Genomic DNA, 27,278 nt, shown 5'->3' with positions numbered 1-27,278 from the left:
CAGGCCCGTAATGATGATGTTTTTTTTTTCACCCCACCAGTAGAGGGGCTGATTTTCTGGGCAGTCTTGGTGGCCAGCTACTTGCAGGGAACTTTCCCACCTGTGGATTTACAAACAGTATGCTTGGTGGTTCAGGTGATTTTCCTCTACCTAAAACCGAAGTCTTAGGCCACTTCTGTGACTGATACATTGCTTTGGCTACCCCAATGAAGAGCCGCAGCCAAGAAGCAAAGCTACTCCAACAATTGACCAAACCACTCTGCCACTGTAATGATTTGCTCTATTGTTTTTCTCTCCTCTAATTTGTATTATTTTTCTTCTCTCTGCTGGCTTTGGGTTTAGTTTGTTCTTTTTCTACTTTTGTAAGGGGTAAAGTTGTTGATTTCAGATTTTTCTTCTATTTTAATATGGGTATTTACAATTACATATTTACTTCTGAGTACAACTCTTACTGCATCTTATATTTTTTGTATATTTTTTCCTTTTCATTGGTTTCAATGTATTTTATAATGGCCCTAGTTTCTTTTTTCACCATACATTATTAACCAATAGTTTATTCAGTCATTCCTCTATTGATGGACATGTATCTTATTTCTAGCCTTAACACTATGAACAATGCTCTAATAAGTATATATGTATATATTCCCCAAAATAAGACTGCTAGGTTTAAAAGTACATGTCTTATCAGTTCTAACAGAAGCTGCTACATTGCTTTCCCAGAAGATCCTAACAATTTAGAGTCACAAGCTTACATGTGAGAGAACCCATTTCCCCACATTCCTGTGAAGTATTGTTGCTGTGAATTTCTACTGATCTGATGAGTTAGCAGGAACCTCAATTTTCCTACAATTTGCATTTTTCTGATTCCTAGTAAGTTAAAGGAGCATCTTGATGGTTAAGAATTACTCACATTTGCCATTCTGTGAACTGCTTTCACACAACCTTTGTCCATCTTTCTAGGTTTTCTTGTCATATGATAGGATCACTTTGTACATTATCATCAGTATTAGCAGTAGAGTAAAAAACCTATTAACAAATACCTTCTGGTATCATTTCCTAATCCCAAATTTTCTAATTCTTATGTATCCAATTTTGTTTTTACAAGTACTGACTTTCTGGTCAAAGTTCTCCTCAATACCTAGGTCATGTATGTAGCCTCATAATTTTCTTACAGTTAAAACTTTAATTCAGTTTATTTTAGTATATGGTGTGATAAAATGACCAGTTTTCTTCCAGAAGGATAGCCAGGTACTCTAGCATTATTTACTAAATAAGCCCACTAAAATGAACTTTCATCTTTATCATATATTAAATTTTCATATATACTTGCAACTATGTCAGGAAGTCTAATCCTATGCCAATACCAACCTTGACATAATTACATGATCACTGATTCTAAAATGTGGTAGGATAACCACCTCACCATTTCGTCTCTCAACCCTTCTACAAGCTAGTCTCAAACATCTACTGTTTTAAAATCATTTTACTAATTTTTTAAAAGGTGGAATTCATTTTAAATATCTGGAATTGAAAAGTGGCTATTTGTATATAGTCTTTTCATTTAATATGGTTTCACTATCCATTTGTAAAGTCCTTATTTCAGATCTTTTTTACTTCCCTCATAAATCTCACACTAAGATTTTGTACTTTCTTCAAACATTTATTCCTATTTTACAGTTTTTCATCATGGTGAATAGAATATTTTCCTACTTCCATTTGTAATATAAAGTAAAGCGGATTTTTTACACATCTTGTTTCCATTCTTATTATAGTATCTTAAAAATTCTATTTATTCCCTTGGGTTTTCTAGAAATACAATCATATTGTCAAAAAAGAGATACAGTAAATCTCCTTTCCAATGTGTATAATACTTATTTAATATCCTTGGTCCTACTCTTGAACTTCCAAGAAAACATTAAGTAATGACAATCTGGGTATCAGTGTCTACTTCCTGGATATGATTTTAGCATTTTGACATTTAGAATATTTGCTGCTGTTTTTTGATAATCTTTCTAATAGTTGCCTTTTTTAAAAAAAATTTTTTTGTTTTTATTAATAATGCATTTCATACAGGATTCCCATCTGCCACCCATTTATAAATATCTTGCCTGGGTGTGGTATATTTGATACATTTGATGAAAGCACATTTTTATTATTGTATTTCACTATAGACTATAGTTTAACTTAGGGTTCATTATTTGTGTTGTGCAGTTCCATGGATTTTTTAAAAAACATTTTTATTCTAGTACTACACAACTTAACATTTTCCCTTTTTATCTACATTCAAAAACATAATTCAGTGCTGTTAACTGTGTTCACAATATTGTGCTACCATCACAACTTTTCCAAAGTCTCAAACACAAACTCTCTACATTTTAAGTCTTAACTCTCAATTCCTTATTCCCACCTTGTCACCTGGTAACCTACAATCAAGATTCTGAGTATACTTATACTAATTATTTCTCATCAGTGAGATTATACAATATTTGTCCTTTTGTGGCTGGCTTATTTCACTCAGTTTGGTGTCTTTAAGATTCATCCATTTTGCTGCATGAATGAGGACTTCATTCCTTTATACAGTGGAAGATTCCATTCTATATATATACATATATATATGCCATTTTTTGTTTATGCATTTAACAGTTGATGGACAATTTAGTTGCTTCCATCTTTTGCCAACTGTGTATCATGTAACTATGAACATCAGTGTGCAAGTATCTGTTTCAGTCCCTGCTTTCAATTCTGTTGGATATATACCTAGAAGTGGGGTTGTCAGGTTATATGGTAATTCTATAGGAAACTTTTTGAAGAACTGCCAAACTCTCTTCCAGGGCAGCTGCACCAATTTACGTTCTCACCGGCAATGAATGTGGGTTCCTGTTTCTCCACATTCTCTCCAAAACTTTTCTGCTTCTTTAACAGTAGCCATTCTAGTAGGTATGAAATATTATCTCATCATGGTTTTGATTTGAATTTCCCTAATGGCTAATGATGTTGAGTACTTTTAATGTGTTTTTTACCATCTGTATATCTTCTTTGCAGAAATGTCTAAAATGTGTGCCAATTTTTAAACTGGGTTTATCTTTTTTATTGAGAGGAAAGATTCCTTCTATATTCTGCTTATTAAATCTTTATTGGATATGTGGTTTCCAAACATTTTCTCTCATTGTTTACATTATTTTATTTTCATGTTAAAGTCTTCTGAGGCATAGAACTTTTAATTTTTATTAAGGTCACATTTATTTTTTATTTCTTGCTTGTGTTTTGGGTGAAAACTGAAAGAAACCAGTGCCTAACACAAGGTCCTGAAGATGCTTTCCTACATTTTCTTTAAGTTGTTTTATAGTCCTGGTTCTTATATATAGGTCTTTGGGCCATTTTCAGTTAATTTTTGTATATGGTGTGAGATACAAGACCTACTTCATTCTTTTGCATATGGATACCCAGTTCTCCCATAATGGTTTATTGAAGAGACTGGGCCCCTTTGTGAAAAAGCAGCTGATCATAAATATGAGGGTTGACTTCTGAACTCTTGAATTCAACTCCATTGGTCTACATATCTGTTGTGTTGTTACCATGCTGTTTTAATTACTGTGCTTCTAAAATAAGTTTTAAGAACAAAAAATATGAATTACTTCAACTTCATTCTTTTTTGAGAAGACCCTTTCAAATAGATTTAGTAACTGGATTTTCTAGTTCTGAAAGAAGGTTGTTGGAATTTTTAGTGGTATTATGTTGAATCTGTAAATTGCTTTGTATGGAATTGACATCTTAACAATATTTGGTATTCAATCTATGAACACAGAACGTCCTTCCACTTACGTCTCCTTTGAGTTCTTTTAGCAATGTTTGGTAGTTTTCTGTTTACAACACCATTATATCATTGGCAAAATTTATTACTAGAAATTTGACTTTTTTGTTATTGTTAGTGTAATTTTTTCTTGATTTCTTCTTCTGATTTTTTCATTGCTAGCATACAGAAACACTCCCTATCTTGGAGTTTGATATTGTACCATACCGCTTTGCTGAATTTATTTATTTCCTCTCATATCTTTGTTCACTTCTTGGGATTTTCAGTATATTAGGACCTTGTCATGTATCACAGTGAAAGATTTACTCCTTTTCCAATTTGCATGCCTTTTATTTCTTTTTCTTGCCTAACTGCTTAAGCTAGAATTTCTAGCACAATATTAAATAACAGTGGTGATAGTGGGCATCCTTGACTTCTTCCAGATCTTAGAGGGAAAGCTTTCAGTCTTTTACAATTGAGTATCATGTTAGCTGTGGGTTTTTCACATATGCCCTTTATCATGTTGAGGAACTTTCCTCTACTCCTATTTTTCTAAGTATCTTTAATCAAGAAGGGGTGCTGGATTTTGTGAAATATATTTCTGCCTCTACTGAGAAGATAATGTGACTTTTCCTCATTTTGTTAGTGTGATGTATTACATTAACTGATTTTCTTATGTTGAACACCCTTGCATACCTGTGATCTATCCCACTTGACCACGCTGTATAATTATTTTAATGTGCTGTTGAATTTGGTTTACAAGTATTTTGTGGAGGATTTCTGCATTTGTATTTATAAGAGATATATGTCTGTGATTTTCTTTTCTTGAGATATCTTTATCTGGCATTGGTATTATGGTGATTTTGGCCTCACAGAATGAGTTGAGTAATGTCCCTCCTGTTCAATTTTTGGAAAAGTTTGAGCAGGAATGGCAATAATTCTTCTTGAAATGATTGGTAAAATTCACCTGTGAAGCCATCTGATCCTGGGCTTTATTTGTTGAGAGATTTTTGATGACTGATTCAATTTCTTTACTTGTTATTGGTCTTCTGTTTCTTCTAGAATCAGTTAAGGCTGTTTCTTGGAATTTGTTCATAAAAGTTGTCTATTTTGTTGGCATACGGTTGTTCATAGTATCCTCTTATGATCCTTTTTATTTCTATGGGATCAGGAGTAATGTCTTCACTCTCATTTCTGATTTTTTTAATCTACATCTTCTCTTTTATTCTCTATCAGTCTAGCTAAGGTTTCTCAATTTTGATCTTTTCAAAGAACCAACTTTTGGTTTTGCTAATTCTATTTTAATAGATTAGGATCTAAAAATAGGTCCTAATCTATTATTTCTTCCCTCCTGCTTGCTTTCGGATTAGTTTGCTGTTCTTTGCCTAGTTCCTTTAGGTATGCAGTTAAGGCTTTGATTTTACCCCTTTCTTCTTTAACGTAAGGTTTAGAGCTACAAATGCCCTGCCTCATAACTGCCTGTGCTGCCCCCCATAAGTTTCGATATGTTGTGTTCTCATTTCCATCTCAAGATTTTTACTGAATTCCCTTGCCATTTGTTGTCTGAACCAGTGATTGTTTAATAAAAGTGTGTTATAAAGCTCCCAAACATCTGTCAATTTTCCAGTTCTCCACCTCTTATTGATTTCAAACTTTGTTCCATTGTAGACAGACAAGATGTGTTGTAGAATTTCTAGCTTTTACAATTTATTGAGATCTGTTTTGTGATGCAATATATTGTTTATCTGGAAAATGATCCATGTACAACTTCAGAGGAATATATACCCCTGCTGCTTCATGGTACAACGATCTGTGTATATCTGGTTCATTTATCATATAATCAGATCTTTGCCTCCTTATTGATCTTTCATCTAGGTGTTCTATCTCTTGAGAGGAGTGATGTATTGAAGTCTCCAACTATTACTGTAGAGGGGTCTATTTCTCCCTTCACTTCTGACACTGTTTGCCTTATATACCGATTAATACAAATACTTATACTAGTTTCCACAAATATTTATGATTGTTATTTCTTCTTGGTGGATTGCCCTTTTATTCATATAGCGTCCTTCTTTGTCTACTATAACAGCTTTTGGCTGTTATTCATATATTATTATACCTACCTTAGCTCTTTCTTGGTTACTATTTGCATGGAATATCATTTTTCAGCCTTTCATTTTCAACCTATTTATGTCTTTGGGTCTGAAGGGAGTCTTTTATATACAATGTAAAGTTGGATCATGCTTTTTAATCCATTCGTCCAGTCTGTGCCTTTTGATTGGTCAGTTTAATCCATTAACATTCAGTGTTATTACTGTAAAAGCAGTACTTCAACTATTTTATCCTTTGGTTTTATTATTATTTTTGCCTCTCCTTTCTTTTATAGCAACCTCCTTTTCTATTCAGTGTATCTAACTGATCCCTTTCTTATTTCTGTTTCTATATATTTTCAAAATATTTACCATGGGGTTTATAGTGCACAAAATACCTCTATAACCTACTAATTTGTAAAGATACTGTGCTGGTTTGAAAGGATATATGTCCCCTAGAAAAGCCATGTTTTAATCTAAATCCCATTTCATAAAGGCAGAATAATCCCTATTCAATACTGTATGTTTGAACCTGTAATTAGGTCATCTCCCTGGAGATGTAACCCAATCAAGAGTGGTTGTTTGATTGGGGGAAATGTGTTTCCACCATTTGGGTGGGTCTTGATTAGTTTTTGAAGTCCTATAAAAGAGGAAACATTTTGGAGAATGAGGAGATTCAGAAAGAGCAGAGCAGAACGACATAGCCACAAGAAGCAGAGTCTACCAGCCAGCGACCTTTGGAGACGAAGAAGGAAAATGCCTCCTGGGGAGCTTCATGAAACAGGAAGCCAGGAGAAGAAGCTAGCAGATGACACCATGTTCAACATGTGCCTTTCCAGATGAGAAACTCTGATTGTGTTTTCCATGTGCCCTTGCACTTGAGAGAGAAACCCTGAACTTCACTGGCCTTCCTGAACCAAGGTATCTTTCCCTGGATGCCTTAGATTGGACATTTCTATAGACTTGTTTTAATTGGGACATTTTCTCAGCCTTAGAACTGTAAATTAGAAACTTTTTAAATTCCCCCTCTTAAAAGCCATTCCGTTTCTGGTATATAGCATTCTGGCAGCTAGCAAACTAGAACAGATACCAACTTAGCTTAAATAGCATTCATATTCTCTGAATCTTTATTTCTTCATAGTACTCTGAGTCATTCTCTACTGTCTTTTCCTTTCAACCTGAAAAACTCCCTTGAGTAATTCTTGTAAGGTAGGCCCTTCAGTTGACAACACACTCAGTTTCTGTTTTATTGTGAATATTTTCAACTCTCCAACATTTTTTGAAGGACTGTTTAGCCAGATGAAGAATTTTGGCTGGAAGTTTACTGTTTTCAGAATTCTCTAGTTATCTTTGATATTTGACATTCTCATTCACTATATGATGTCTTGGAGTAGATCTACTTGGATTTATTCTGTTTGAAGTACACTGCGTTTCTTGGACATGTATAACTTTTATAAGAGTTGAGAAACTTGAGGCCATTATTCCTCATTTCCTCTTTCTACCCCTTTTTGCTTCTCTTCCTCTGGGACACTCATGACATGTGTGCTGGTTTGAAAGGATTACGCACCCCAGAAAAGCCATGTTTTAATCCTGATTCCAATCTTGTGGAGGCAGCTTCTTTTAATCCCTATTCAGCACTGCAGGCTGGAAATTTGACTAGATTATCTCCATGGAGATGTGGCTTGCCCAATTGTGGGTATTAACTTTTTTTTTTTTTTTTTTTTTTTTTTTTTTTTTTTTTTTTTAAAGGAAAGACAGAGAGAAGGAAGGAAGAAAGGGAAACATTTTTAAACATTTTCTTGTTTTATTGTATTCTGTTTCTCCGTTTTTGTTACATGGGCTGGGGCCGGGAATCGAACCGAGGTCCTCCGGCATAGCAGGCAAGCACTTTGCCCGCTGAGCCACCGCGGCCCGCCCGGGTATTAACTTTTGAATAGAGGGAGCCACAACTCCACCCATTCCAGGTGGGTCTTGATTAGTTTACTGGAATTCTTTAAAAAAGGAAGCATTTTGGAGATTCCCTTTTTAGCTCCACAAGAAGCAGACAGCCCACGCTGCCAGAGACCTTTGGAGATGAAGAAGAAATAAGTCCCCGGGGGAGTGTCATGAAAGAAGAAGCCTGGTGAGAAAGCTAGCAGATGGTGCTATGTTCACCATGTGCCTTTCCAGTTCAGAGAGAAAGCCTGAACCTCACTGGCCTTTCTTGAGTGAAGGTAAGCTCTTGCTGGTGCCTTAATTTGGACATTTTTATAGACTTGCTTTAATTGGGACATTTTCTTGGCCTTAGAACTGTAAACTAGCAACTTACTAAATTCTCCTTTTTAAAAGCCATTCTATTTCTGGTATACTGCATTCCAGCAGCTAGCAAAGTAGAACAACGTGTATGTTGGTGTACTTTGTGCTGCCACTCAAATCCCTAGGACACGCCTCAACTTTTTCTAATCTTTCTCTACCTCTTCTTCTCACTGTATGATTGTGATTATCAGGACAGTCTTGTCTTCTAATTCAGATTCTTTGTTCTGCCTGTTTAAATCTTCTATGCTGCTAGTGTACTTCAAATCTCTACTCTTTGCCTTTATACCCATAATTAATTTCTTTTATTACTCAAATTCTTTATGCTCACACATTGCCTGCTCAAAACACTTTATCTCTGTATGCATGTTTTCCGTCCTCTCCCTGAACTGATTTGGATTTGTTTGAATTTCTTTGATTAGTTGCTCCAAATCCTGTGTCTCCTCTGAAGTTTTACTTTGTTCCCTGGACTGAGGCATACCTTCTGTTTTTAGTATGACTTGTAATTTTATGCTGATGTCTAGGCACTTGATGAGTTAACTCTGAAGCTCAGCTTTTCCCTCTTGTCTAAGGTTTTGTTATTGGTTTTGTGTTAAAGCACTTCTTTGATACTTGGTCCAACTTATTCTGTAACTTCTGAATAGCCCAAGTAACTGATCAGGTTTTCTCAGCTATTCTTCATCTGATTCTTCCCCTGTATATGTGGTATGATTTTTAAGATTGCACTTTTTGTGCAGTTGTTTCACTCCAGGAGGAAGCTTCCTTTGTTCTTTCTCTGGGAATCTTGATCAACTTTCGTTATGCAAACTTTCTCCCCCAGCTTCTATTATTTATTTAAGTTGTCTCTCTCACTCAGTGTTCCATTTCCATTTCATTTTCAATTCTGGGACTCTCCAGTCTCACAACAGTTCAGTTTAAACCCCTTAATTTTTTTTTTTCCCCAGTGAGGTTTTTCTGCCTCTGGTTTCTTCCCCTTTAGGGTATCCTGCCCCAAGGAGTATGATGAGATCAATTCAGAAAGGTGTGACACTCCAAAAAGTTCACTTTGAATTTATGGAGTCCAGCGGACAGTAACTGGCATGAGTGAGTCAAGCACTTGGTGGCCATTCAGCCACGGTTTCTCTCTCTTCCCCATCTCCTGCGCAACTTTTGTATGCAGTGCTCTTAGCAACTAGTGCTCCACCCTGGGTTTCTGTGGATTTCCGTCTCTGACCCTGGATATGTATGGGGTTCCAACTAACTACTTATACTTTCTCTACAGTGTGTCCCCGGTGGGAGGGAACAGGGCCGATGCCTCTGGAGAAAACCAAGCTGTGCAGGACAGAGTGGGGGGGAAGGGAAGAGGACCAGAAGGTATGGGACATAAGGTTCCTACCTGATATTTGTCCCTTTGATTCAGCATTTATGGAGTCCTTCTCCAGTTTCTATTGTTCTCCAGAGTTCTACTCGAGTGGAAATTGCCCCTATATTCACTGAATATTTGGGGAGTTTTTTCAGGGGAATGTCTTATGTCACTATGTTAATGATATTCCTTCCTCAGTCTTTTGGAAGAGTTTGAGGAGGATTGGTATTAATTCTTAGAATTTTGTTTAAAATTGACTTGTGAAGCCATCTGGTCCTGGGTTTTTCCTTTGTTGGGAGTTCTTTTTTTTATTATTATTACTGATACAATCTTTGCTAATTATTGGTTTGTTGAGATGTTCTATTTCTTGTGTAAGTCTATGTAGTTTTTATGTTTCCAAGAATTTTCCATTTCTTCAGAGTTATCTGATTTGTTGGCATATAGTCCTTTTTATTTCAGTGGGGTTAGTAGGCATAAACCCCTTTTTTCATTTGTGATTTCATTCATCTGTGTCTTCTTTTTTTGTTAGTCTAGCTAAACATTTGTCAATTGCATTCATGTTTTGATAGACTCTTGATTTTATTTTTTTATTCTCTATTTCATCTCCATTGTAATATTTTTTATTTCCTTTTTTCTGCTCACTATGGGTATAGTTTAATTCCAGTTCTTCCGATTTTGAAGTTAGGTCCCTGGTTCAAAGTCTTTCTTCTTTTTTAATGTAAGTTTTTAGAACTATACATTTCCTTAGCAGCACAGCCTTTGTTATATCCCATATATTTTGGTATGTTCTATTTTCAATTTCATTTGCCTCAAGATATTTCTTAATTTCCCTTGTGATTTCCTTTTACCTACTGGTTGCTGTTTCAGTTTGCTAAGGCTGATGGAATACAACATACCAGAGACGGACTGGCTTTTAACAATGGGGATTTATTAACTTACAAGTTAACAATTCTAAGGCCAGGAAAATTCCAAATTAAGGCATCAAAAGGATGATGCTTTCTCTGAACACTGGTAACCAGTGGGCTTGGGCTCCTATCTGCTTGTCCTTTTCTCCCGGATTTTGTGAGCTTGTGATCAGATGCTGATGTGACAGAGATTTTCTTGAATGTCAACCATCCTATCAGAAACGTCTTCCCAAGGCAAATGCAAAGTGCAGGGTTCTCTTCGTCTTTGCTGAAATTGTGTCTTGTCCTGGACTTGTGCCTACTGATGGCTTGGGACTTCCACTATTTTCAGGAGTTTGAATGCTCCTTCTATTTCCCAAGAGACAGACCTTCTCCCTCTCCTGGTATTCTAATACTGAACTTAACGCAGGTAGACTTTACCCCAGGCCCACCATCTTGTTTCTTATATGCTTTTATTTTCTCAAGCTGCTTTTTCCTGGATGGGAGGAACAGACTGGAGAAGAGTTCCCCATGTCAATCTATCCCAGCCGGAATAAAGCAAGGGACCCACAGAGGGAATGCTGGCTGCTCCCAAACTGCCCAGACAAGGACATGAGGGAAGGGCCAGGAAAGCACCAGTAGCTTCTTCCATAGCTCCCCAAAGCTGCACTTTCTTGACCTGCCCAGCAAATGCAACCCTTCAACTGTCTTCTACAACTCTAAGGAAATGTACTGTTTTTAAGTCTCTTATGCTGCCTTTGTCTGGGGTGGGTTAGAACAATGGCTGCCCTCAGAGCTGGGCCCTCAGCAATCTGAAGTAGCTTGTCAAATGCTATGATCATCAACTAGCCTGATCTTGGATAGGTGGATTTCTATATCCCTTTCTGGTACCATCAAGCTATACCTGGAACCACATCCTACTGCTGCCTGCCAGAAAAGTGGGGGCTGGGCAATAGTAGCCGCCATGCAGACAGAATAATTTATTGGTATCTACCAGCCCTTTTCTCCCATTCTTCACTGTACACTGTACTGGACTCTGGAGTTTCAAAACAGTTGATTCAGATAGTTCCTGCCTATTAACAGTTTGTTCCAGTGGAGGGACTAATTTCTGAAGCTTCTTACTCTACCATCTTCCCACAATCTCAATTAAAGTGCACCATTTATTTTCCTTTTAATGTGCTGATAAAATAAATTATGTTGACAGATGAAATAAATCTTTCTTAGATCAGTATATTATTTTAGAATGTGATAAATTGTTGGATTCTCTTTGCTAATATTTCATTTAGAATTTCTGTATTTTTGAGAAGATTTATTGAGGTAAATGCACATGCAATAAAATTCACCTTTTTTATGTGTACAGGTTTAGGAATTTTGATAAACTCAGGCAGTCATGTAACCACCACCATCACAATCAAGGTACAGAGTATTTCCAGCACCCCAAAAAAGTTTCCTCAAGCCCCTTGTGTTCACTCATCTCTCCTAACCTTCAGCTTCTGAAAACTACATCCCTGTTGTCTGTCCCTTCAGGTTTGCCTTTTCCAGAATGTCATATTAATGGAATCAGGCTTTACGTAGTCTTTTGAGTCTGGCTTCTTTCAGTTAGCATACTATGCATCTCTACTTATTAGAAAAATCTTTCTATAGATTATGTTTTGGAACTAAAGACAAATAGGTCTTATATTTAGGTCTTTAATGCAAATTGAGTTAATTTTTACATACGATGTGAGATAGGGGACTTCCTTTATTCTTTTGCATATGGGTATTTTGTACCATTTGTTAAACAGATATTCTTTCCAAATGAGTGGACTTAGCAATTCTGTTAAAATTCAATTGGCCATGGATGTGAAGCTCTATTTCTGAACTCTCAGTTTGGTTCCATTGGTCAATACGCCAATTTTTATGCCAGTACCAAGTTGTTTTGACCACTGTAGTTCTGTAATATGCTTTAAAGTCAGGAAGTGTGTGTCTTGTGATTTCTTTCTTCTTTCTCAAGTTCTTTTTGGATATTTGGGGCCCCTTACCCTTCTAAACAAATGTGATAACTGGAATTTCCATTTCTACAAAGTAGGCTGTTGGAATTTTGATTGGAATTTGGGTAGAAATGATATTTATTCCAGTCCATGAACATGCAATGTCCTTTCATTATTTAAGTCTTTGATTTCTTTTAGCAATGTTTTGTAGACTTTATATCCAAAGCACAAGCAAGAAAAGAAACAGATAAATGGGGCCTCATCAAAACTAAAAACTTTAGTGTCTCAAAAGACTTTATCATGAAAGTAAAATGACAAGCTACACAACGAGAGAAAATATTTAGAATCCACATATCCAATAAAGGTTTAATATCCAGAACATCCTTCAACTTAACAAAAAGATAAACAACCCAATTAAAAAATCGGCAAAAGACGTAGATAAACATCTCTCCAAAGTCGATATACAAATGGCCAGAAGGCACATGAAAAGATGGTCAACATCATTAGCGATCAGGGAAATGCAAATCAAAGCCACAATTAGATACCATTTCACATCCATTAGAATGGTTGCTACTAAAACAAATGGAAAATTAGTACTGGAGAGGATGTGGAGAAACAGAAACACTCATTCACTGCTGATGGCAATGTAAAATGACGTAGCATCTGTGGAAGACAGTTTGGTGGCTCCTCAGAAAGCTATGTATAGAACTGCCAAATAACCCAGCAATCTCACTTCTAGGAATACACCCCAAAGCAATGAAAGCAGGGACTTAAACATGTATTTATACACTGATGTTCATAGTGGCGTTATTCACAACAGCCAAAAGAAGGAAGCAACTCAAGTGTCCATCAACTAATGAACGGATAAACGAAATGTGGTAGAAACATACAATGGAATATTATTCAACTGGAATGAAGTCCCGATGCAGGTGACAACATGGATGAACCTTGAGGACATTATGTTAAGTGAAATAAGACAGAACCAAAAGGACAAATATTCTATGATCTCACTGATATGAAGTAATTATCATAAGCAAACTCACTGAGTTAGAATCAAGGAATATAGGTTACCAGGGTAGAGAATCAGAAACTGATGCTTAATTGGTGCAGAATTTTTATTTAGGTTGATTGTAAATGTTTAGAAATGGATAGTGGTGACTGCAACACATTATTGTGTGTAATTAACAACACTGAATTATGTTTGTGAGTGTGGTTGAAAGCGGAAGTTTTGGGTTATGTATCTTACTAAAAGGAAAGTTAAAAGACAAAGCATGGGACTATATAACAGTAAACCCTGTTGTGGATGATGGACTGTGGTTAATAGTACAAAAAGAAGAATGTTCCTTCATGAATTATAACATATGTATGTTACTATCACAAGGTATTAATATAGGGTGATATATGGCCAAAAATTACATTTAATGTAAACTATGGACATAGTTAACAATAATATTTTAATATTCTTTCATTACCTGTAAGGTACCAACAATGCAACATGACAACAAGTGAGTATATGGCAACACTATTTTTTATATGACTCTTGTAAACTACAACTTCTCTAATTAAAAATAAATTTTTTTAAATGCTAAGTGAAAGAAACCAGATGAAAGCACTAGATATTGTATGATTCCATTTATATAAAATGTAAAATAAATAAATCTGTACAGATTTAGATTAGTGGTTATGTAGAGCTAGGAAATATAGAGAGATGGAGAGGTGACTACTAAGAGGCAGGTTTTTTTTTTCTTTTTGGAATAATGAAAATGTTCTAAAATTGTGGTGATGAATGCACAACTCTGTGATTATATAAGTGCCACTGATTATAAATTTTGAAAACAAGCAAACAATTGGGGATGTAAAATGATACAGGTGCTTTGGAAAACAATTTGGCAGTTCTTCAGAAAGTTAAACAGTGTTAACATTTGCCCCAGCAATTCCAATCCTAAGTATAGACCCAAGAGAAATTAAAGTATATCCACACAAATACTTGCACATGGCTGTTCACAACGTATTTAATAATAAGGAAACAACCAAAATACCCATCCATAAATAGATAAGTAAAATATAATGTACTTTCCTGGACCATGCACCACCCCGACCACCCCCCCCCCCCAAAAAAAAGTGATGTACTCATACGATGGAATATCTTTCAATAATAAAAAAAATGAAGTACTGATACATGCTACAACACAGATGAAACTTGAAAACATGCTATGTAAAAGAAGCCAGTCACAAAAGAACACCTATTATATGATTCCATTCATCTGAAATATCCAGAATGGATGAATCCACAGACAGAATTAATCAATTCTTTTTTAGTGAAACAAACTGGAATGAAGTTTTAATTCTGTTTATTTGCTTTTATAAGTATTCCACATTAAAGGAAAGCTTTCAGTATGCAGAAATGCCAGCTAAGAAATATAGAAAGAAAGAATTATAAAATTACTTTATGACTTCCAATATAATAAGTAAATCAGGCAACCTTCATCAATGTAAATATTAAAACACCAAATGAAGTTACTTGCGAATAAAAATATTCACATGGTGCCCAAGTATTATACTACAGATTATGTACTAATTACAAAGAAGAAATCTGACAATTCCTGCTTTAACTAAGTGATCAAACTTGACACTGTTAATAGGAAACATTCTAAAATTATAGGCCTATTAATATTACACAATGTGAAATATACCACCTATGAAGGATTCATGCCAAAAATGCTTAATGTGATTCTCAAACTTAATTTCCAGTTTTCAGAAAAAAAAGTCAGTATAAGAAAAAGTTAAAAGATATGAAAACAAACAAATTCAGAATGGAGGCAGTGTATAAGAAAACTGGCCCAGACTCTTGCATTAAAACATGCCAACAGTAAGCAGATTCTTCCAGATTTAAAAATATATAATCATAAAACACACATGAACATTGATTGAATAAGGAAAACCAAGAAAGTTATAAAAGACATTTTTGAGACAACTAGGGAGATCTAAATATGCTGTTCTATATGGAATACTGAAGTGTCACAATGTCTGCAACTTACTTTCAAAAGATGAAAGATAACACCAAAAAAAAGAAAGGAAAAGAAAAAACTTAAAAACAATGTAGCAAATTATTAATTTTCTCTAGAGCTGAAAAATTTTTAAATAAACCTTGAAAATAAAGATCCAAATTATTACCTGTAAAGTTCTATGGGAAAGATCCATGAGTTTCCTCTTGTATTGTGCAATTTTGGCCATAGCTGTGGTCTGATTCTTCTGTAACTCACTAATATCTTCAGATATGATCTGTCAAAAAAAATTTTTGATATAGATCAAGTATAGGTATCACAACTATTTATCAAGTACACCTAGATGCAAAGTCAAATTCTAAGGTAAGCCTGAGATTCATCGCTCAAAATATAAAATCTTTGCTTTTAAATCTGTATTTATAAATCTTTTCCCCTTTCAATACATCTAAAAGTTTAAAAGTAGCACTCAAAAATCTGGGAAAGAGTATAGAAAAATATCTATCTGAGAATAATTTTAAGGAGTTTGAAGTAATATTATGGAATAGAGCCACCAACTAAACTGTGAATGGGGAAAGCTAAGATCTATATGATGACATCCAAGAGGGGCTTTAAGAGACAGTTAGCCCTGGATGGGCACGGCCCTGGCCCTGGCACCAACAATGCCATCCTGACTGAAAGGGGAAAAAGAAGTGTAACAAATAATGTATCAGCAGCTAGGAGAGTTCAAATAGAGTCAATAGACTACACTGGAGATCATTCTTATGCATGCTTCAGTTAGACATTGCTACCTATCATAACTTGCCAACCCCCAACCAAAACCACTACTGCCAATCCTAAAAAATACCTAGGGCATTATATAAGATTCTGCAACGGCTCCATGCACTAGGGTAACTCTCCAAAACCTACAACCTCCAGTTAAGTCCTGAAATGCAGAGGGACCAGCCCTTCCAGAACATCAGTTAGTTCCATCCTCTATCCTATATTATCAACAGCCCCTTCCAACATGCAAAAGCTAGAATAGGCATAGCCCAAATACCCCAAAAGAGTGGGAGAAAGATCAAAGGTGATGATGAGTTATACAGAGGTCAGGTATAACAAATGAGTTTGAGTGCTGAATCATACTGATATTTCTTTTAGCCTCCAGTAGCTTAGAGCTGCTAGAAATAAAAACCTAAAACTGTGAAATTGTAACCCATATCAAACTCTGAACTCTATTCTACAACTAATTGTCGCTATATACTTTTAAAAAGATGGTCCAGTATTAATTCTTATGAAATACTTGGAGAAAATGATCAGAGTGGAGAAGAAAAGGATATTAATTACACAACCCAATACATTTTTATGCCCCTGGATCTTTGCTTATACCCTCTGCTTGGCATAAACCCCACTGTTTTGTCTAATGAAGTAACCTTAAAGGCTGAGTTAAAAACCCCATTTCATTAAAGCTTTCCAATCAGAATTAATCCTATAACTGTTCCAAGCATAATTTATCACTATGCCATTGGCTTATATTAAAATGCTGTAAGAAAAAGGATAGGAAGAATGTACAAGACATGTTTTAGTATGCTTGCCTGCCCATATTACTTTTTAAAGAAATTTTCCATCCTAAGCTATGCTGAAGTGAAAAAATTAGATGATCATGCTTTACATATATAACCTAGGCACCTCCCTACCCCAGTTCTGAAAATTCAGCCAGAGTTCCTGAACAAAATTAGTTATAGATTCTTCTACACTAGAAGTATAGTATAGGAAGGGAAAAAAAAGAAACATTTCCTTTCACAACACTGACAAACACTAAAACAATCTAGGACTTAACTCAAGAAAGAATGCACAAGATTTTTAAAGAGAAGTATTCTAAATTTTTTTTTTTTTTTTGCATGGGCAGGCACCGGGAATTAAACCCAGGCCTGGGGGGCTCAAGCACAGCAGGTGAGAACTCTACTTGCTGAGCCACTGTGACCCACCCTTAAATGATTTTAATTATTAAAAGACCTGAATGACTAAGACACATCTTAGTGTCTTAGCTCATGGATGAAATTATTTAATATTAAAGTTCAATTCTCCACAAATTAATCTGCACATTTAATGAAATTCCAACCAAAAGTCTAGTTTTCTGACAAGTGGACTCTGAAACCGTTGTGGAAGAATACAGAGCTACAAAGAGCTAAGACAACTTTGAAAAGAAGAACAAAAACTGGAGATTCACCCTCCCATACTAAGATGAACTACAAAGTAATAAAAGTAAAAATAAAATGGAATGAGTTTAAGGGCAGATCAACTGACCAGTGAAACATAAGAGGGGGTCTAAAAATAGACCATGTATCCATGGAAACTTGATATATAATAGAAATATTTTGATATATTTTAGGGGAAAGTACTGAATTTTTATGGATAGTATTTTAAAAATTGACCTACTTTAAAGGGAAAAATAAAGTCGGATTTATACTGCATACTGTAAAAGTGAACTCCATGAGGATAAAAGAACGAAATGGGAAAGATTAAATTCTAAAGCATTAGAAAACAATGTAGGAGACTGTATTTTAAACCTCAGTGTGAAAAATGATTGCTTAAACAAAAACCTAAAAAAAATCACAAGGCAGAACTGATAGATATCATTACATTAAAATTAAAGATAGCTATTCAATTGAGGACACCAAAGACAGAATTAACAAAGGATGAACTAGAAGAAGGTATTTATAATGGTATAAACAGACTAGGAATTAAAATCTAGAATAACTGAGGAACTCTTGCAATTCAATAGAGAAAAGACAGGAAACCCAACAGAAGAACTGGCAAAAGATGTGAATGATTTTGGTTCTGGGCAAGATGGCCTAAGCAAACACCTCTCTATCTCTCCATTCAATACAGCTAGAAATTTGGACAGAACTCATGAAGCAGCTATCTGAGGACTCTGAAAATTAAATAGTAGTGGAATGATTGGAGAAGACCAGAATTTGAAGATATCACTGAGCCGGCAGTGAGTTCCCCATTTTCCTCCCTCTGGTATTCCCTGCTCTGGTTTCAGTACAGCTCAAAACTTGCAATTGAGTATCAGCACTGACAAAGAGCTCCGAGAGAAGCCTATTTCTGGTATAAGGAGATAAAAGTTGGGGTTGGGGTTGGGGGTTGGGGTCAGGGTGGAGGGGGCTCCTACAGCTCAGAGTAGAGGAGATCCATTGTTTTTTTAATTTGTTTTCTCAGTTCTTTTGTACCTCCTGTTCCCCAATCCTGTGACGGAAACAGCATGGGGGCCTGTAGAAGCCTAATCTTAAGGAGGGAACGTCCTATCCTCCTGCAGGAACGACAGTTCAAAGAGGGTGGGACAAAACGCACTTGCTTTTCTTTCTATCCCTGTCCTCTCATTACGTGCCCATAGACAGAGGCAAACTTGGCAGGAAGTATACAAAACAGCAGGGCAAATAAACACCCAGCCTTCTAGAGGACCGATACTGGGAGCCTCAGGGAAAACTGCAAAGTACTGGGAAGAATGAAATGAGGGAGGAGCTAAGGAAGGCGACTGCATACAGTTGTTTATGAATTCCCTGACTGGCCACTGGATGACACATATGCTATGGATCTAAACAGCATTGCAAAGGCTGTGAAAAGTAGAACTGGTACTGAACAAACAAAACAAACAAAAATTCAACAAATAGTGCTGCAATAATGGGATACGCACATGGAAAAAAGAATGAAATGTGACCCCTGCCATACAGCATACACACACAAAAAAGTAAAAGGATGGAAAAGGATATACCATACAAGCACTAATCAAAAGAAAACTAGAAAATAGAAAGAGGACCTTTACCTTACACCCTATACAAAAATGTGAACTCAAAGTGGATCAAAGACCTAAATAAAAGAGTCAGTACCATAAAAATCCTAGAAGAAAATGCAGGGAAACATCTTCAAGACCTACTAATAAGAGGTAGGTTCCTAAACTTTACACCCAAAGCATAGGAAAACAAAAGAAAAAAGAGACAAATGGGAACTCCTCAAAATTAAATGCTTGTGTGCCTTAAAAGACTTTGCCAAAAAGGTAACAAACTCAATGGGAGAAAATACTTGGAAATCACATGTCGGATAAAAGTTTAAGATCCTGTATACATAAAGAAATCATACAACTCAACAATAAAAGAACAAATAATCTAATTATAAAATGAGCCAAAGATATGAATAGACATTTTTCTGAAGAGCAAATACAGATGGCTAAAAAGTACATGAAGAGATGCTCATTTTCACTAGCTATAAAGAGATACAGATCAAGGTTACAATGAGGTATCATCTCACACCTATTAAGAATGGGCGCTATTAAACAGGAAACCTCAAATGTCGGAGAGAATGTGGAGAAACTAGAACCCTTATGCACTGCTGGCGGGAATGTATAATGGTACAGCCGCTGTGGAAGACAGTTTTGTGGTTCCTTAGAAAACTAAATACCGTGTTGCCCTATGACCCAGCAATTTCACTACTAGTTATATATTCAGAAGAGCTGAAAGCAGGGACATGAACAGACATTTGTACATCAATGTTAATAGTAGCACTATTTACAACTGCCAAAAGAAGGAAACAATTCAAGTAACCATCAATATACAAGTGGATAAACAAAATGTACATACATATGATGGAGTATTATGTGGCAATAAGAAATGAAGTTCTGAAGCATATGACAACATGGATGAACCTTAAGGACATATGCTGAGTAAAAAGTAAGCCAGATACAAAAAGATAGACTGTATGATTTCACTTTTATGACACTGGTAAAGAGAAACTCAGAGGCTTATAATACAGAATATAGGGGCCCTAGAGATACACAGAAGTTAGAGATGAGTGAACGATTAATGAGGATGAACTTTAACAGAATGGATACAAATGAAGGCAGTTTGTTAATTGGTCTATAATTTATACTACCATATTGAAGGTGAATATGATTAAAAGGGGATATATAGATCCATGAATCCCACTAATTAACACAACAAATATAAGTTCTTGCATGAACTACTTCAAAGGTATGACTCTTGTACAAAGAGTAAATAATATCAGGGTATAGGGGGAAAACTACTATTGCATGCTATGGTTTATGTTTTACAGGAGGACATCAAAAGTACCAAAGCAATAACAGGGTTAAATAATTGAGGAGGAAGGACAAGAGTTAAGGGGAGGTTTGGATTTTCTATTTGATGAGGGTGTGTTTATGGCTATTTTTCTCTTGGGAGCAATGAAAATTGTCTAAAATTGAGAGTGCTGATGACTATACAACTAAGTGAGGATGAAACATGGATTATTGACTTTGTACATTTTAAATGATGCCCCAAGAATGGAGGGTATGAAGGATACATGGAGTGAGAAGTAGAATGGTAAACTCTGGTATATAATACATATAATCAAGTATCGTGTGGCTACTGAAAGGAAGCTGTGAGGCATGCAACGAGGTGAATGAACCTGGGAGACAATATGTGAGGCAAAATAAGCCAGAAACAAAAGAGCAAATACTGTACAGTCTTTTTTACAAAATAATTATAAGAAAATTGGGTCCTAAATTGTAAGCTCTTATAACAGTCACATTTAGTCCAGAGCTAATAATCGTTCTGTCTAGATTTTGAGAGGCTGTGCTATACATGTGTATAAACTGGTGTTTCCCTGGAACTTCGGGTTCCTGTGTGACACCTAAGACTCAAGAGCAGGAGTTCTGCAGGTCTGAAAGTCAGCACTGCCACATACAATAACTGTTAAGGAAGTTGAAAACAGATCAAGCTTCAATTAGAGAAAAGAGCTAAAATGATCAGGTTGGGACTAAGGTAAACCAGAATACAGGAGTAAGAAGGACATGGTCTGTATTTTATAACTTCACCTACTGTGTTACACCAAATGAAGAGGGGTTTATTTTGTCCAAAACCTCAATTTTCTGTAGCACATAAACTAACTCAACATGTCTGGATAGTTCATTTAAACAACCCAAACACATGGAGTCCAAAATGAGAATGCAGGCTTGTAATTATGTACAGTTTAATATAATACCCACATCCATCCCAGAGTATGTTGAGCAGAAAATTTATAAGTATTAGCAAAGTTCCTTGAGGGACGGGAGAAAAAATATGCAACTATGAAATTTTACCACTGGGGGAAACCCCTGATACAGTCTCAAATATTACACACTTCAAGTCAACAGGCCAAGGCCTTGATCTTGAGGCTTGCTCTTATGAAGCTTATTTATATTACAGAGAAGCTAAGCCTAGGAATTATGCCTAAGAGTTACTTCCAGATGACCTTTTTTGTTGCTCATATGTGGTGTCTCTCTCTCTCTAAGCCCAGCTCTGCAGGTAAAATCAATACCCTCCCCTCTACGTGGGACATGAGATCTAGGGGTGAATGTCTCCCTGGCAACGTGGAATATGAATCCCAGGAATGAGCCTGGCCTTGGTACTGTGGGATCAACAATGTTTACCTGGTCAAAAGGGGGGAAAATGCAACAAAAAAAGGCATCAGTGGCTGAGGGAGTTCAAATAGATGATAGGCTATTCTGGAGGCTACTCTTAGGCAAGCGTCAGGTCAGTTAGATATTACTATTTATCATACTTTGCCAAACCCCAACCAAAACCATTCCTGCCAACCCTAAAGTACACCTAGGGCTCTATCTAAGATTCTACAAAAGTTTCATGCATTACAATTACTTTCCAGAAACCCACAAGCTCAGATGGGTTCCTAGGCCAGATAAGTCCTGAAATCCAGAGGAGCCAGTCTCTGCAAAACATCAACTAAGCTCCATCCCCCATCCCATATTATTGACACCTCTCTCCAACATGAAAAACTTGGAATGGGCATAGCCCAAATACCCCTAAAGATTGGGAGAAAGATCAAAGGAGAAAGAGGAGTTAGAAAAGATAGGATTTAAGAAGTGAATATGAGTGCTGAATCATTATATGGGTATTTCTTTTAGACTCCAGTATCCTGGAGGAGCTGTAAGGAAAAATCTAAAATTGTAGAACTGTAACCCATACCAAACTCTGAAATCTGTTCTATAACTATTTGTTACATTGTATTTTAAAATGTATTTTGCTTTTTTGTACATATGCTATATTTCACAATAAAAGAAAAAAAAACAAAGCTAGAGTAGCTATATTAATATTACATAAAGTAAACTCTAGAGTACGGAAAACTACCAGGGATAAAGAAGATTACATAATAATAAAAGGTAAATTTGCCAAGAAAACAATAATCCTAGATGTATATGTACTGGACAACTGAGCTTCAGAATATATTAAGTAAAACTGATAGAACTGAAAGGAGAAATAGATAAATCCACAATTGTTGGAGACGTCAACTCTTCTGTTTCAACAATATACAAAACAGAAAAATCAATAACACAGAAAAATTGAACAATACTACGAACTAATTGGATCTCACTGATACTAACAGAAAATTCAACATCTTTTAAAGGTCCTAAATAAGCCTTAACAAAGTTAAAAGAATTAAAATTCATACAAAGTATGTTCTCTGACCATAAAATAATTAGACTAGAAATAAAGAGGAATGACAAGGAAATCTTCTAACACTTGAAAATTAGACGTACTTCTAAATAATCCATTAGTTCAAAAATTCAACAGTCAAAATGTATTCTCAAGGAAGTTAGAAAATGTTTTGAATGGAATAAAAATGAAAATATGTCAAAATCTGAGGGATTCAGCTAATGTAGTGCTTAGAAGAAAATTAATAGCATTAAATACTTTAAGAAAATAGATCTCAAAAAAGAATCTAAGCTGCTCCTTTAAGAAACTAGAAAAAGAACAAAATAAACCCAAAGCAATAAAATAAAGAAAATAATAAAAGCAAAAAAATTAATAAAATTAAAAACAGAAAAAGAGAAAATCAAAGAACTCAAAAGTTATTCTTTGAAAGCTCAATAAAATTGACAAGTCTCTAGTAAGACTGACCGAGAAAAAAAAAGAATGATGATACACATTACTAATACCAGAATAAAAGTAATATCACTACAGATCCCACAGAGTATCACTACAGACCTCACAGATGCTAAAAAGCTCTGTAGACATTAAAAGAATAAGGGAATACTACGAACAACTCTATGCACATATGTTATTTCATAACTTACATGAAAAGGGCCATTCCTTTGAAAATCACAGACAACCAAAACTCACCCAAAATAAATAGCACTGTATTTATTTAAGAACTAAAATTCAGATAAAAACCTTCTGGAAAAAGCAATCTCTGGGTCTAGATGGTTTTACTGCTGAATGTAAACAGATATTTAAAGGAGAAATAACACCAGTTTTACATACTTTCTTCTATAAAGTAAGAGGATGGAATACCTTAGCTTGATTCTAAAATCAAAGGCAGTTCAAGAAAAGTAATCTACAAATACCCCTCATAAAAGGAGACACAAAAATTCTAATAAAGCATTAGCAAATTGAATCCAACAATACATAAAAATAATATACCACGACCACGTGGTACTTATCCCTTGAATGTAAGGATGATTCAATATTCAGAAATCAATTAATGGTGTCAAGAGAGAATCACATGATCATATCAATTCATACAGAAAACGTGATAAAATTCCTCATTTATTCATGATAAAAGTGCTAAGCAAGCCAGGAATAGAAGGGAACTTTGTGTAAACAAAAGGAATCTACAAAAAACTTAAGAGCTCACATCACACTTAATGGTGAATGCTTTCCCATTAAGATCAGGAACAAGTCAAGGATGTCCCCTCTTAATACTACTATTCAGCATTAAGGTCATCAGCAGCCAACAGTGTTTTAAGGAAAATAATGCAATCTTACCTATAGCAATAGAAGTCTAGTGTTTAGATAAAGAGAAGTAAAGGAACTTTGGTCATATCCCACTGAGAGGACTCTAGGTCAACTCATTTTAAAAGTGATGATTCTCTTAAGGCAATGGAGAAAAAATGTGGAATTATTAAACGTCTCCACCTGGGAAATTCCTGATATTTTCTCAGGCATCAGGGACTCCCTATTTAATAAGTCATGCCCTCGATCTTGAGGCTTGCCCTTATGAAACTTATTTCTATAATGGCGAAGCTGAGGCTACTTATACTTACGCCTAGGAGTCACCCCTGGAGAGCCTCTTTTGTGGCTCACATGTGGCCTCTTTCTCTAAGCTAACCTGGCAGGTGAACTCACTGCCCTCCCCCATGTGGGACATGACTCCCAGGGGTATAAATCTTCCTGACAATGTGGAACCTGACTTCTGGGCATGAGCCGGGACCTGGCATCATGGGAATGAGAAAGCCTTCTTGACCAAAATGGGGAAGGGAGAAATGAGACAAACTAAAGTCTATGTGGCTGAGAAATTTCAAAATAGACTCGAGGTTATTCTGGTGGTTATTCTTACGCATTATACAAATATTCCTTTTTAGTTTATGGTGTATTGGCATGGCTAGAGAAAAGTACCTGACACTGTTGAACTGTGTTCCAGCAGCCTTGATTCCTGAAGACTGTATAACTATATAGCTTTTATGGCGTGACTGTGTGCTTGTGAAAACCCTGTGTCTAATGCTCCTTTTATCCTGGGTATAGAGAGATGAGTAAAAAAATATATAAGGATAAAGAATAAATAAATAATAGGGGGAGGGAGATAGAGGGTAAAAATTGGGTGGACTGAAATACTGTGGGTCAATGAGAAGGAGGGATAAGGGGTACGGGATGTAGGAGTTTTTTTTCCTTTTTCTGGAGGGATGCAAATGTTCTAAAAATGATCATGGTGAATATATAGCCACTGATTGGTATTGTTGGGCTGTATGTGCATGGATGTTTGTCCTATAAAAATATATATTTTAAAATACCCATACATAAAATATGAGCAACAGTTAACAGTACTACTTTAATAGTCTTTCATCAGTTTTAACAAATGTAAGCACTTTGTGCTGTTTTGAAATGATGTATGTATCCTAGAAAAGCCATGTTTTAATCCTAATTCCATTTTGTAAATGCAGCCATTTCTTCTAATCCCTATTCAGTATTGTATATCTGAAACTGTAATTAGGTCATCTCCCTGGAGATGTGATTTAATCAAGAGTGGTGTTAGGCTGGGTTAGTTGGAGGTGTGTCTCCACCCATTTAGGTGGGTCTTGATTAGTTTCTGAAGTCCTATAAAAGAGGAAACATTTTGGAGAATGGGAGAGATTCAGAGAGAACAGAGTAGAACAACATAAGCATGGGAAGCAGAGTCCACCAGCCAGCGACCTTTGGAGATGAAGAAGGAAAATGCCTCCCGGGGAGCTTCATGAAACAGGAAGCCAGGAGAAGCAGCTAAGAGATGACACTGTGTGCCCTTCCAGATGACAGAGGAACCCTGACTGTGTTCACCATGTGCCCTTCCACTTGAGAGAGAAATCCTGAACTTCATTGGCCTTCTTGAACCAAGGTATCTTTATCTGGATGCCTTAGACTGGACATTTCTATAGACTTGTTTTAATTGGGACATTTTCTCGGCCTTAGAACTGTAGACTAGCAACTTATTAAATTCCCCTTTTAAAAGCCATTCCATTTCTGGTATATTGCATTGTGGCAGCTAGCAAATTAGAACATACTGTTAAATTGTAGCGTTACAAAAAGTGCTATCATCAGTTCTAACAAATGTTCCATATCAATGCAAGTGTTGGTGGTGGGGTGTACGGAAATTCTGTATTTTATGCATGATTGTTCTTTAAACCCATAATTTCTCTATAAAATTTTTTCTAATTAAAAAAAGTGATACTGATGAATGTTCTTTCATGAATTGTAACAAATATGTCAAACTAATGTAAGGTGTTGATAATATGGTGGTATATGGGAATTCTGTATTTTTTCACGACTTCTCTGTAAACATAACTTCTCTAAAAAACAGAAAGAAAGAAAAACTAATGCTGATAAATTCAATGTGTCCAGCCTTAGATAATAGAGGGCCTGGGAACCATGTCACAGGAGAAACTAGGCTAGGAATCTTTAGCCAGAGAAGAAAATACTAAAAAGGAAGGATGGTCATGATGTTCAGATGAGGATAATATAGGGCTGTCACAGGAAACAGTGATTACACACAAAGCAATGCCAGAAAAATAGGCGTAAATTTTAACAAGGCAGTCACTGGATCAATCAATGTAAGAAAGAAAATTTGTCTATCTATCAAAGCTGCCCAACAATACAATGGGTTAGTTCATAAGAGAGTAAGCTTTTCATTACTCAAAAAGAGTCTGAATGAATATCTCATCAAAAACTCCATATAAGGGAATTCAGAAGTCAACTTTAAGAACCTTTAAATATTTTATTATAGAATTCTACTTTATGTACTTGTGGTCAGTGAGAGGGAGGGGTAAGGGGTATAGTATGTGTGAGTTTTTTCTTTTTATTTCTTTTTCTGGAGTGATGCAAATGACAAAGAAATGATCATGGTGATGAATATTCAACTATGTGATGATACTGTGAGCCACTGAGTGTACACACTAAGTATGGAATGTTCATATGTTAAGGATGTTTGTGTTTGTATATTGTTTTGTCAATAAAAATATTTAAAAAAAAAATTCTACTTCATGAACTAAACAAAATATTGGGTGATTTGATAATTCAGTAATTTTAATTTGCTTCGCCAACCTACAAGCACAAATAATTATAATATCACGACACAGAGAATCATAATTATAGCCTTCATTTTCATAAGGTCCCATAAACAGAAGCACTTAGAAAAGAAAATAATATATTCTCTGGCTGGAATTAGAAATGGTAGTCTAATTAATCTGCTAAGGCAACAATCCTAAACTCTAAAATCATTACTAAAATAAATCAGATTTATATGGTTTGAGGGGCTCTGTCATAAAGAAGGCAGTTGTATAAAACTATAATTGCTAGTTTAGAGTACATACTATATTGTTTCCATATAAAGAAAAATAGCACAATGGTAA

The 27,278-nt window shown here is 35.6% G+C and overlaps 1 protein-coding gene across 1 annotated transcript in view; it reads right to left on the bottom strand.

The window, feature by feature from the left end:
• NUP54 (nucleoporin 54) overlaps nucleotides 1-27,278 on the bottom strand; it is a 72,809-nt gene that overhangs the window by 8,037 nt on the left and 37,494 nt on the right. The window contains exon 9 of the mRNA XM_077143138.1: nucleotides 15,540-15,647. Coding sequence (XP_076999253.1) covers nucleotides 15,540-15,647 — 108 coding nt within the window. The remainder of the gene's footprint in view (nucleotides 1-15,539; nucleotides 15,648-27,278) is intronic.

This window comes from Tamandua tetradactyla, chromosome 24, assembly GCF_023851605.1.
Source record: "Tamandua tetradactyla isolate mTamTet1 chromosome 24, mTamTet1.pri, whole genome shotgun sequence".
NCBI classification, from domain to species: domain Eukaryota; kingdom Metazoa; phylum Chordata; class Mammalia; order Pilosa; family Myrmecophagidae; genus Tamandua; species Tamandua tetradactyla.
This window is presented reverse-complemented; position numbering and strand designations above follow the sequence as displayed.